Source organism: Rosa rugosa, chromosome 4, assembly GCF_958449725.1.
Source record: "Rosa rugosa chromosome 4, drRosRugo1.1, whole genome shotgun sequence".
In the NCBI taxonomy this organism is placed as follows: domain Eukaryota; kingdom Viridiplantae; phylum Streptophyta; class Magnoliopsida; order Rosales; family Rosaceae; genus Rosa; species Rosa rugosa.
The window spans coordinates 14,856,679-14,869,747 of NC_084823.1; the positions used below are offsets into that span (position 1 = coordinate 14,856,679).

Genomic DNA, 13,069 nt, shown 5'->3' on the forward strand with positions numbered 1-13,069 from the left:
TTTTTTTAAAGGATGGTCAAATTTTGAATTTCACAATTTCCTAGTTTCTTACAATGACCACAGTTGAAATGTTAATTGCTTTTGACTCCTGGGAGGCTTCACTAGATGTTAGGCAGAGACCCTTCCAGCAGGTAGCATGTGGCAGATATCATATATGTGAAGCTTGTCAACTTGCAAACAATGATCTGATAGGGTAAATGATGCACATCCTCGGGAGGAACCAGAACATCAGGAATGAGGTTTTGGCAAAATTAGTGACTACATCCTCGGGAGGGATACTCCGAAAGATTTCATTAGCTTGTGATAAAAAATAAAAATAAAAATCCACCAAGAATTCTCTCACAATACCTTTGTTTCCCAGCCCTAGAATCTCAATCTGTCTCACACACTTATAATTGCTACCATTATTTTTTGGGCAGCTTATAATTGATACTCTTAATGTAATACTTTTGGCTTTGCCAAAAATAATAATAATGTAGTACTTGGAAAACTCATGCTTTCTATGCATCCGAAACCAGTCAAAATTGGGAAGGAATGGTGATTAACACTTAACAGAGATAACTGGCACGCATTCAGCTGGTGACCAGTCGCAAAACCCCCGATCTGTAATTCATCCTCTTTCTTAGTCCAATTGCACCGGTACTTGAATCCATGACGCCTATGGCGAGCCAATCGCAACAAGCTCTTAGTACTGCATTTAGCTGTCCCAAGCCTGATACAGTATCATCATCAAATCAATGGACAAAAATCGAATGCATTATGCTAGAGGCAAGAATATGCAATCTTTATTTAGACAGGACACTAGAGGCTGATGAAATGGGGTATAAGATATAGTAAGCATTGTAAATTAGCGACCAGTTCACCAAATCTTCTTCATAACATACGACATCTTAATGTATCGATGCAATTCTTCAATCTTGAAACATAACTTAATGCAACAATTATATACTTTTTGAATCATTTATAAGCACATGAAGAAAAGCAATAGTCCATAGCTCCATACCATCGACATGCTGCATAAGAAAATCAGCTTGGATGAACACGGACTTCAGAAGTTCATTCAGTAGCCACCTTTGCTAAGAACAACAAACAGTTTCTATATCAACTAACTGTAACAATTTGTGGTGAAATTTCTTTTTCACTGCACAAGGAGTAAATCCGGTGGAAAATATGAAACAAGAGAAATTTTTTTATGGGAACTTGATTGAAAAAGTAAAAATGAGAAAACAAAGCTGTTAATAAAAGAATAGGAGACACACACCAGACATGAATTACAAGGAAGAAACAATTTACCATAATAACATAATCCTGCAACTCCAATTATGGAACCAATTGATTTTGCATCCTCAAATCCCTTATCCTAGTATAAATACACTTACCAAGCTTTAGAAACAACACTTTAAACATGAATCTTTAAGCAAAAATATATGCAATGCTATATTTGCAATCTTATGGCCGCTGATTTCGATCAGTAAGAAATAGACATCAGTGATTCAGTATAACATACAAAAGCTTTAATATCTGATCTTATGAAGAGGGAAAGCAGGGGACATTAACAATCAAATAATCAATAACAGTTAACACCAAAGGTCCCTAGAAATCAGTACCAGTTTCAAATTAAAGAACTTAAAGTTCGTTATGATATTGATACAAAGAAGCAAAATAAATTTTACAATCCACACTCCATGTTTCATTTTTTAGTACCTTAAATTTTGTCTATTTGTAAGAATTCAAACGAAAAAAGGAAAGGAGTGTGGATTGCAAATTAGGGATTGTGAATTTCATTCTTCATAATCCTAGAGTATCCAATTACAAGGAACAAAAACTACTCACCACTCAACAGAATCCTGTAGCTCCAGTTACTGAACCACCGTTTAACTTCAACTGATTTTGCAACTTCGAATCCCGTATCCTAGTAAAACACTTATCAAGTTTTGGACACTGAACTTTTAACAAAAACCTGTAACAAGAATATTATATATATATATGTGTGTGTGTGTGTGTGTGTGTAAATTTGCAACGTTAGAGCCATAGTTCTCAATCAAGGCCAGGCTATATGCAGGTGCAGCTTAACACAATGGATCTAGACCACTACCTTTGACGATGGTGAGGTGGCAGGGTTTGCTACTAGAGAATGTCCAATAAATCTCTCAGATTATACAAGATTCAGGCTCCATGTTTATTGTTTAGATTCAGATTATACAAGATCTTCCAAATCCCATTTACCAATCAAATCCCAGTCAACATTAACTTCCATTTCACAAAAAACTTCCGCCTAAGACACGAGAACCCTTGCCCTAGAAATTAGATGTCAACCCTAGTCAATTTAATTTCACAACTAGAAACTGCATAATTTCAAGCCTTTTAAGTATTACGTACATTGGATTGCTTAAGATGATGAAAACATATTGAGTTAAGGGCCACTTCAATCGGTCAAATGCATACCAAATTTCCTTCATGGTGAAAGTCCGCATGATACATAGTCTATCCTGCATAGAATGTGTTCATCAAAGTCAGATTCATTTCTCCACCTGGAGTTAAATATTTAGGCAGTTCAACAAATTAACAACCAACTCTTGTATCCAAGATGCTAATAAATTGAAATCATGAGATACAAATTTTGTGAATTAGCAAGCAGTTCACTCAATGAGTGCCCTTCAACTAGGTTATACGTATAGCTTTTCCTTTCCTTTAGTAAAATAATGTGACATTTTAGTGTGCAATTGTTCTGACTTCAAACATTACTATATAATATAACGTTGCTGTATACTTTTGAAACATTTAAGCTACTGAAGAATAGTCCATACCTCCATACCCCTGACACATTGCATAAGCACATCAGATTGGATGAACTCCTACTTCACTAGTTATTCCAGTCACGACCTTTGCTACCTTTGCTGAGAACAACAAACAGTTTCGATATCAATTAGCTGTAACAGTTTATGGTCAAAATTTTCTTTTTCTTCTCCCATAAGGATATATAATATGTTAAGTTACTAATGAAACTTTGTATCTGGTGGAACTATGAAACAAAAGAAGTCATTATGGGATCAAAATGATGGAAAAAGTAACATAAGCAAAAGAAAGTTGTTGCTAAAAGAATTTGAGACACACGAGACATGAATTACTGTACAAGGAATGAAACAAGTCACTATACATACATAATCTTGCAGCTCCAATCACTGAACCACCTTTTACCTTCACTTCATGTCTTTAAATTTTATCGTAGTATACATGCAGTTATCAAGCTTTGGACACTAAACTTTAAAACATCAATCTGTAGCTAAAACATATATGCAATCTTTAAGCCACTGATTCAGTGAGTTTGATCAAGGTAAGAGTATATAGGCATGTGGCTTAACACAATGGAGTTCCATGAAACTATATATATATATTTACCTTGTACCATAGAAAACTATGGATGAGAGAGACTAGGATTAAGGTTTAGCTGCGTAGTACACTGCTATATACCTAATTTCTGCATTGGAGAATTGAATCACACGGTGAGGATTGGCTGTTGAAACTGCTGAGCTAAAGCCCATGTTCTAACAACCAAAGAGCAGGTAATTTACTAATTAATTAACTTAACCATGAAAAAAAAAAAAAAAAAAAACGAGACTACTAATGGAATTAGAGCATTGGATTCTATGCAGAGACACTGCATAAAGTGAGAGATACAACCACCACCAGAGTCTAGAAGGAGGTCAGGACTAGTTTCACATTGTAATATATAGGACTTTTTCAACCCTAAAGAAAAATATAGATGACATTTTCCACATGCATTGACTGAGGAAGCACACAAGTTTTTACTTGCAAGAAATTCCTCTTCAATTAATATACGGTAATTTCCAACCCAAAAGATAGGAACCCCATTTGCCACTACAATAATTCAAGGGAATCATGAATAGCATGGTTTTACTGTAACCTTGGTTGTACACTTGTACTGTAAGTTCAAGGCTTCCTATATAAAATAAAACCAACAGATTTCAGTACTCAAATTCTTATATGTAATTAGCATGGAACTCTCTAAGTCTCTAGACAGGAGTCTTCAGAAACTTTTAGTCAGAACCGGGTCCCTGAGGGGTGGTCTTGCTTTGAGGGCTGAGTCTATATATCTTATTACAACTTTTCTCCAATTTGAAATAAGAACATTAGTATAATGTCGTTTGGAGAATACACATATAGGACTTTAATATACTCTCAAGCTGTTGAAATAAATTTCCAGACAGATTGTTAAATCCGTTTGATTATCAAATTCATATATCAAGACTTAGGTTTCATTGGAGTTCCAAGAATTAATCAACCATTTAAGAATCCATAATTGTTCCCAGCAGAAATCAGAATATAAGAATAAGGGACTTACAAATTAGTAATCCCTTGAAAAGCTTATCATTCCACTCCAACATGTCACTATGAGCCACAAGCAATCTCGTTTTACTCTGCATAAAGCCTACAACCTCAGTATGTCAATTACAGCAGAAATGAGCATCAAATACAAAATACAAGAACCACTCCTACTAAAATAAATGTACAAAATGTTTGATGATGCATATCATATACTAGTTTAAGTAAATAAAAGGCTGCATTGAAGTCCAGCTCTCATTAACCAAGTTGAGACACAGCATAATAATATGTCATATGTCCTCATCTCTGAACTTTATCATCAACACTCTGCCTTCTGAACACGTGCAACAGTTCAAAATATGTTCATAGCTATTATAAGATTGTATAGCTTTTAGCTATCGAAGTAATAGAAAGTTGATCACACATGAACAAAGACCATAATTCTTTCAACCATATTGAACACTTTGGCATTCAGCTTTTTCACACATGCCAATCATTTCTTGTTCCTTCCCCATTATTTCATATCTCTGTAAGCGGCACATTTCAGTAAAACAGAACAAAGACAACATAATTGAAAGTCTTATGATGCACAAAGTATATATGTGAAACCCAAGTATGATACCCCGGATTTATGTATCTTTGTATTCATGAGTAGTAAAACGATATAAATGACCAGTAAGAAATAGACATTAAAATAACAAAAGCTTTAAAAATTTGATCTGATGAAAAGAGAAAGCAGAATAAGGATTACTAACAATTAACACCCGAGGTCCCCAGCAATCAATTAACAAAGAACATAAAGCAGCAGTTCAGATAGGTATATTTGCAATATATGCAGGTGTAGTTCAAGTGTTCAACACAATGATTGTCCAGGGTATTATGGTATTACCTTCAACGATGGTGAGGTCGAACGGTTTGCAATTCCAGGCATTGTAGTTCGATCAAAGTGCCAGTCTATGTTCGGGTGTAGCTTAACACAACAGATTCCTTTATATCTGGACCATATATTTTACCTTCAAGTAGCCTTCAACGATTGAGGTGGCAGCATTTGAACGGTTCATTTGCAGAAACACCAATTACCGAACTCCCTGCTGCCTATTGTTAAATGACAGATTGCAGAAAAAGCTTCCAAACCCCAATTACTAGTCAAATCCCAGTCAGCGTCCATTCCACAAAAGCTTCAGCCTAAGACAGGACACCCATGCTATGGAAATTAGACATCAAACCTGGTAAAATTAGATTCTTTGACAACTAGACGCTGTGTAAATTGAAGCCTTAAGATAGGATTACTTAAGATGCTGATAAAAGTTACCTAGTTTAGGTGAGAGGCACTTCAATCATTCAAATGGATACCAAATTTCCCGTATGGTGTACGATTGTGTTATAGTCCCTCCTGCATAGAATGTTTTTGTCAAATCTTATTCATTTCTCCACCAGGAGTGAAATCTTATGACAGTTCAACAAATTAGCAACCAACGTCGGTAAACATCGGATTGCAGTAAGATGGCAAATGACTAAACATTGGTATTCTTATTGCACATGATGCAGAGTATTGCTAACCCAATAATATGAATATCGGACCTAATGAAAGTATTTATCCCTTTAGTGAGTAGAAACTAGTAAGAGATAAAAATAGTAGAAAATAGACATGAATATAAAAAACACAAGCTCTAAGATTATATCTAATGGAGAGAGAAAAACAGAGGAGATCATGAATCAGTAGCAGTTAAAGAAACAAAATGAGGTATCTAGCTAGCATACATATCTATGTAGAGAGCTTCATCAGCTTGACAACCTTCAATGATGTTCTCTAGTGTAACTTAATTAGTGTGATATTTTGTCACGAGAACTTTATTTCTGATTGAATATATGACACAAGGGACAATGATTTTAAACAGAACAATATCAGATACATCAAACAACAATTACAACGAAGGAAACAACCCACCACCCCAACAGGGATGTAATTGAAAAAGAAAAAAAAAATTCAAGGAGATGTTGAGCCTACAGGATTGGAGAATAGTTCTAATCAAATCGTTTGTTTGTTTGTCTTTGAAAGGCATAGAATCTTGTGAGATACGATATATGCAGTTGATATGTTAATTACATGCCACAAAAGGTGGATATGATTGATTGACAGATTTATTTCACTATTTTTCTTCTTTTCGAATGAAAATATGTAATGTTACTCACTCAACTTCATGTCCGGTTGAATATATGATACAAGGAAGAAAATTTTTATAAGGACACGGTCATAAAAATCTAAAATAAGCAGAAAAATATCAGATACATGAGATAACAATTACAAGGAAAGAAAACTCACCACTCCAACAGAATCATGCAGCTCCAACTTCTGAACCACCATTACCTTGAACTGATTCAGCAACTTCAAATTCCTTCCCTTAGTAAAATACACTTACCAAGCTTCAAACACCAAACTGTACTTGCAAAGTAGTTGAAATCCAACAATATGAATACCTGAATGCAAACTTATAGCAAAAAAATATGAAATTAGAGTAGTAATCTATAAACTAGATTATCTTCAAATAATTCATACTAAATGTAAAGATTCATTCAGAATTTGCATTTGCTGATACCTGTTCAGTTCCATGGAGATTTGTATTTGGGCAGCGAATCATCCAATAAATCTTTCAAGTCTGAGTTTACACCATTTATCGGGCTCCATGTTTATTATTACAAAATCTTTCAACTCCCATTTACCAAATCCCAATCGGCATTAAGGTCCATTTCACAAAAATCTTCCTCCTAAGACACAGAAACGCATGCCATGGAAATTAGATAACAAAACTAATCAATTTAGTTTCACAACTAGAAAGTGCATACTTTCAAGCCTCAAGTATTACGTACATTGGATTGCTTAAGATAGATAAAATATTGAGTTAAGGGTCACATCAATCAGTCAAATGCATATGGAATTTCCTTTGTGGTGAACTTCTGCCTGATACATATTCCATCCTGCATAGAATGTGTTCATCTAAATAAATTCATTTCTCCACATGGACTTTAATATTTAGGCAGTTCAACAAATTAACAACCAACTCCGGTAGATATAAAAATTGTGAATTAGCAAGCAGTTCACCCAATACTGTAAGTGCCCTTCCACTACTCTAATGTGACATTTTAGCGTGCAAATATTGTTCTATCTTGAAACATTAAAATATAACAAAATGCAACTGTATATACAATATAACATAATGCAACTTATACCTATGAAACATTTAAGCGACTGAAGAATAGTCCATATCCCAACATGTTGCATAAGCACGTCAGATTGGATGAACTCTGACTTCACAGGTTAATTCAGTCACGACCTTTGCTGAGAAGAACAAGCAGTTTCGATATGAATTAGCTGTAACAGTTTAAGGTCAAAATTTTCTTTTTCATCTCGGCATAAGGAGTTAGAAAAGAGACATGAATATAAAGAAAAAAAAAGCTTGAAGATTTGATCTAAGGGAGAGAGAGAAAGCAGAGGAATGATATTGAGGTGTATCTAGTTAGCATACCTATCTAGAGAGCTTCAACAGCTTGACAACTCCAATGACATTCTTAGTCCTAGAAGCTTCAATGCAGTCCTCAAGTGTATCTAGTTAGCATGCCTATCCTGATTGACTTGCACACCTTGCACGCATTCCATTTGCATTTGCAAGTTCTTCATGAAGAACCTAAAGAACACCCTTCAAGTGAGAACACAACATAACTTTTCAGAATAAAAAATTCATTCAGAATTTTGCATTAGGTGATCGATACCTGTTCAGTTCCATCCAGATTGGATTGTGAGGTTTGGGATGTGAGAAATGTTGTGCCACTCCTTCCCCACGTCCTTTTTGTATTCTCCTTCCAGAATTGGACAACCCTTGATCTTCAGAGTACGCAGTGCTGGTATCTTGTAGAGGAACTCTGGCAGTGCTTTTAGCTTTGGGCAACTCACAATTAGCAACTCAGAAAGGCGTGGCATTATTGTGATTTCAGAAAGAAAGGCCCACTCTTCCCAGTTCTCCATTGATTGGAACCGAAGTTGTTTCAATTTGGGGAATAGATCTCTTGAGACTTGTTCTTCTTCTTCTTCTATTCCCAGAAATTCAACTCCCACCTTTTTCACTTTCTCCATCCCGTATATCTCCAGAATTTCAAGCGATGGCAATTTTCCAAGAGGAGGCAGAACTTCACAAAATCTCCACCCAATGAGAGAAACACTTCTCAAATTGTGTAAAGACTTGATCCAATAGAGAGACTCGGTGGTGCCATGGCAAAACCCAATCCAAAGAAATTCCAAATTTTGATGTGGTTGCAATGCTTTCACTATTTCTGAATCACCTTTTCTCTGCTCTGCATCTACATGCGAGAAAAGTACTCGCAAAAAAGAGAGGTGCTCCTTATTCCCCAACTGTGCTTTCTCAATCTCACTCGCATCATCCTTATTCCCCAATCTAGATATCACAAGGATCCCCTGAAGCTGGTCCATGATTCCGAGATCTCCTAATTTCAATGCTTCATCATCATCACCCTCACATACTTTAAACCAGTCTAGTACTTGCAGACTTTTCAAACTCCCAATCCCTTTCGGTAAGTACCTCAGCCCATCACAAGCCCAAACATATAGATGCTTCAAGTTAATCAACTTTCCCATTGCCTTGGGTAGTTTCTCTAGTTGACCACACCACGAAACGTCCAGAGTTTGTAGATTGTATAAATCACACACAGCATCCGGTAATTCTTTCAAATAACCACTACGAGACAAATTCATATATCTCAAATGAATCAATTCACCAATCTCTTTTGGAACTTCATTGAGCTTGTTACGACTCAAATTCAATGTCCTCAGGCATTTCATTTGCACAATTGAACCGGGGCTTATGGTTGTAATGCTTGAATCAAGGAGTGTGAGGGTTCGCATATTTTTGCAGTTGTCAAATGAAGTAGGAAATGAAAGTGGACCTTCGGGTAAACTTGTTAAAGTCAAATGACGACCCTTATAATCACCCGGTAGCTCCACTCTTTGATTAGCACCCTTGACTGCTTCTATAATAGTGCATTCTTTTTGGGTAAGAAACTGCACAAAGTCATGCACTATATCATGCATTTTGCACTCATAAACATTTCCCATCCCATCTTTTTTAAAATCTTGAAAGAAAGACCGCATTGTTAGACTTTCAAAATAACTTTGACCTATTCTTCTCTTTTCTTTTTTTCCCTTTGAATTAAGATAATTTTGTGACATCCAAAGATCAATCAAATTTTTTTTTCGGAACTCATAATCTTTGGGAAATATTGCACAATACAAAAGACACATTTTGACTGCAGGAGCCAAATCATAATAACTTAGTAACAGTGGTCGGAAAACTTGTTCCTCAACTTCTTCTAGTTCCCATATCTTACTATTCAGAACATCCCGCCATTCCTCTCTTGTTTTCTTATACCACACTAGACTACCTAAAGTCTTTGCAGCAAGAGGCAAACCTTTACACTTTTTCACAATTTCCTCACCAATAGCTCCAAACCCATTAGTCTTATCTTCTTCCCTATCCAAAAGTGCAAAGCAATTGAACAATGCTAGACAATCCATATCGCTCAACTTGTCCAAATGGATCATGTTGGTCGCTCGCATCATTTCAGCAACCCTTTGTTTTCGCGTGGTAACCAGTATTGTACTCCCTATTTCACAACTCTGCATTATTACTGATAATTGCAAACTTTCCCACTTGGTTTGGTCTTCAGTCCACACATCATCTAGGACTAGGAGGAACTTCTTACTCTCAACATGAGTCTTTATACAATTGAGTAGGGTTTCCAACTCATCTGAATTTTTTTGGGTTTCATTTTTATCTAGACTCTCAATGATCGCTTTGGCAATTTTAATCTCATCAAAAGGGTCTGAGACACAAACCCATACTTTCTTATCAAAATGGGCTGCAACCTTTTCATGGTTATAGGCTAATTGGACAAGAGTTGTTTTCCCCATCCCTCCCATCCCTACAATAGGGATGACAAGGAACCGCCCCCCTTCTGGGCTACTCTCTCTCAACAACTTGTTCAACAACATCTCTTTTTCTTCTTCTCGGCCAAATATCTTAGATAGATCGACCAAAGATGAAGTCTTCGGTCGTTGAATAAACTGCCGATCATCATGGCCACCTATGGCGGATGGATGAAAGCCATACATGGCTTTTTCAGCAGCAATCGAAGTTAACTTCTCATTCAGTTGCTTTATCATTCTAGCTATGTTATGATGATGAATGACCTTATTGACTTGGCCAAAACAAAAGCAACCAGAGGGCATGGGGAAACATACCTTCTTCTTATTGCCTTCCTCCACTTGTTGTTTCAAAATTTCAGTGTTCCACTCGTCTAGGACGTCGTCCATCTCGTACGATACATCTTTGAGCTTTTGCAACCAGATTCTCACTCTGGCCTCCGTCACTTGTTTCTTCTCTGCATCCTCCAGCACAGCTTGAATGGCTTCGAGATTGCTGCGGAAACTATGAACATCTTCCTCAGCATTCAAAACGAGTGTCACCGCTTGTTTTGTGTGTTCAAACACTATTGAAGCCAGTTGCTCTAGAACCACAGAGATAAGTGCCTCAGCCATTTTTCGTGTTAGAACTTAGAACTCGGTTATAATTGAAAGAGCAAAGAATAGAGATGAATATGAAATTGTTGGATGAGTGTGCTCTCGCCTCTCCTCTTAAGTATATAATGTCGAAATTAGATAAGCTAGGGACTACTGGAGCCAAGGAACGTGCCTCAATTATTTGTTCAACAGAGCATTATGAATATTCCTCTTTAATAATTGCAAGCATGAAGAAACTAAAACCACACGTTTTGAAAAGCAGGAGTTTACCGAAAGACAGAAAGCTTATGATGGGTCCATAATTGCTTTCTCTGCAGAACTCTTTACAGCTGCTCCATTATCAATAGTGACCTTACAGTCCAACCATGTGCAACTGTTGGTAATATCTCACTTTCCTATCAACCCATGATTTAGACATCACGTAGAGTCGCAGATGATGACAAATTAACATTAGGTAGAATATTGCAAGCAGAGTCATGTTCCCCTGGTCAGCTGCTGACCAGGGATTTCATGGTCAATCACCGTCCGATTTCAATCGGACGGTTGACAGCTTTCATCTTTTAAAAAGTTAGAGAGTTGTCAACCGTCCGATTTCAATCGGACGGTGATTGACCATAAAATCCCTGGTCAGCTGCTGACCAGGGGAACATCTCCAATTGCAGATGATAGGAATCATTTGAAGTTCGTTATTAACAAGTGACCAAGAGTGAATGAATTAATTAAATCTCGAGTATGCCGGCAAAGGATTGCTAATTTTTGTATATCAGAAGATGTAATAGTGTTTCATTTTTATTTTATTTTTTATTTTTCTTTTTTCTTATCTTTTTAAAAGAGGATCAAAGGGTTTCACTCATGCCCCCATGGTGACTCGAACCCATGACTTCATACATAGATAGTGGGTGCTCTAACCACTGAACTAACACCACTTCGTCAATAGTGTTTCATTTGTTCAAACACGAGTTTTATTTGTTTAGCAGTGAGTTCACTTAAGCGTTAATCATTCCCCACATGAAAAGTCACTTGCACATACAATGTCACATTCCTTACCATATTAGTATTAATTTCCAATTCCATGTGTATGGTAATTTCCAATGCCTCAGTTACTTGGTAATAGGAACCAAATTAGTATTATGATTTCCAAGTAGGAAGAAACTAGAAACGCAAAACATAGAAGCCCCACTTGTATGATAGCATGGTTCTGAAGACTGAAGAATTGAAGCTCTACACTTGAAGGCTATAAGCTGATAGCACTAAAATCTCTAGACTCATGTCCGCATAAACCGTCTTCTATAAAAACAAAAGATTTCAAAACTCAGACAAACAGAGGTCTTAACGTACATCTAATCTAAATGGATGAAACTACGTATCATTTGGCCATGACTCAGCATCTTAGTCATAACCGGGTGTATATGAGAGAATGCATTCACAAGGGTTACACATCCAGTTACTTACGATATGATTTTCTCCAACTTGAAATAAGAACATTGTTTTGGAATATATACATATCAGAGTACTCTAGCATACTCCTTCACTAAATTAAAATAAATTAGCCATTCGAAAGCAGAGTATCAAATATCATACTTAATATGTCATGACTTAGAATTGGATCAGTTCTTAAATATATACTAGTATTTCTTCACACATGCTCTGCATGTGCAAGTTATTACTATTTTTTTCAGAAAAAAAAAAAGTTAGTTGTTGCAGAGAAAAAATAATGGGGAGAGAAAAGTGGATTGTGGATACTTTTTTTGTTTATTATCCTTCTGATTTAATTAATTCTCAAAGTTAATTAATCTTCTAGGATCATTTCTGTCAAAACAGGCCCAGTTCCAGAAAGCATTCACATCTATTATGGGTATCCAAAGCCCATTTGAGTTGGGCCATGAAAATGATTTGGGCACCCAATCCAAACTAGGCACCCTTTCACTGTGCACGATCACCCAGATTGGTTTTCCTGCCGCACCATTGCTCTGAGCAACGAGTTTCTCCGTCATCCGGCCATGGCCTTCATGACATGCCTCCTTAAAATTGGGCAACGCGCATTCGTCATTGCTGCAATCGACAGATAGCCCGGAGTCTCTTGACGCCGCCACCATAGAACTGACTCCCAAGCCCGTCTCCACGTCCGATTGGAAA

The 13,069-nt window shown here is 36.6% G+C and overlaps 1 protein-coding gene across 6 annotated transcripts; it reads right to left on the bottom strand.

The window, feature by feature from the left end:
- Nucleotides 1–235: 235 nt before the first annotated feature.
- On the bottom strand, nt 236–11,146 carry LOC133743080 (disease resistance protein RGA2-like). Of its 6 annotated transcripts, none has more exons than XM_062170850.1 (16): nt 8,113–11,146; nt 7,869–7,948; nt 7,573–7,681; nt 7,213–7,320; nt 6,942–7,110; nt 6,668–6,822; nt 5,657–5,737; nt 5,234–5,529; nt 4,364–4,439; nt 3,400–3,478; nt 2,808–2,888; nt 2,446–2,489; nt 1,834–1,912; nt 1,294–1,360; nt 1,004–1,076; nt 236–712 (listed from the first exon to the last, which is right to left on the bottom strand). In XM_062170850.1, the coding sequence occupies exon 1, from the start codon at nt 10,949–10,951 to the stop codon at nt 8,117–8,119; it is 2,835 nt and encodes a 944-aa protein (XP_062026834.1). In that variant the 5' UTR covers nt 10,952–11,146; the 3' UTR covers nt 236–712; nt 1,004–1,076; nt 1,294–1,360; nt 1,834–1,912; nt 2,446–2,489; nt 2,808–2,888; nt 3,400–3,478; nt 4,364–4,439; nt 5,234–5,529; nt 5,657–5,737; nt 6,668–6,822; nt 6,942–7,110; nt 7,213–7,320; nt 7,573–7,681; nt 7,869–7,948; nt 8,113–8,116. The 6 variants fall into 6 exon arrangements, with proteins under 6 accessions (XP_062026834.1, XP_062026833.1, XP_062026836.1 ...); XM_062170849.1 differs by having other exon boundaries at nt 7,869–8,027; nt 8,113–11,145; XM_062170852.1 differs by having other exon boundaries at nt 7,573–7,714; nt 7,869–8,027; nt 8,113–11,145.
- Between the last annotated feature and the right edge of the window lie 1,923 nt (nt 11,147–13,069).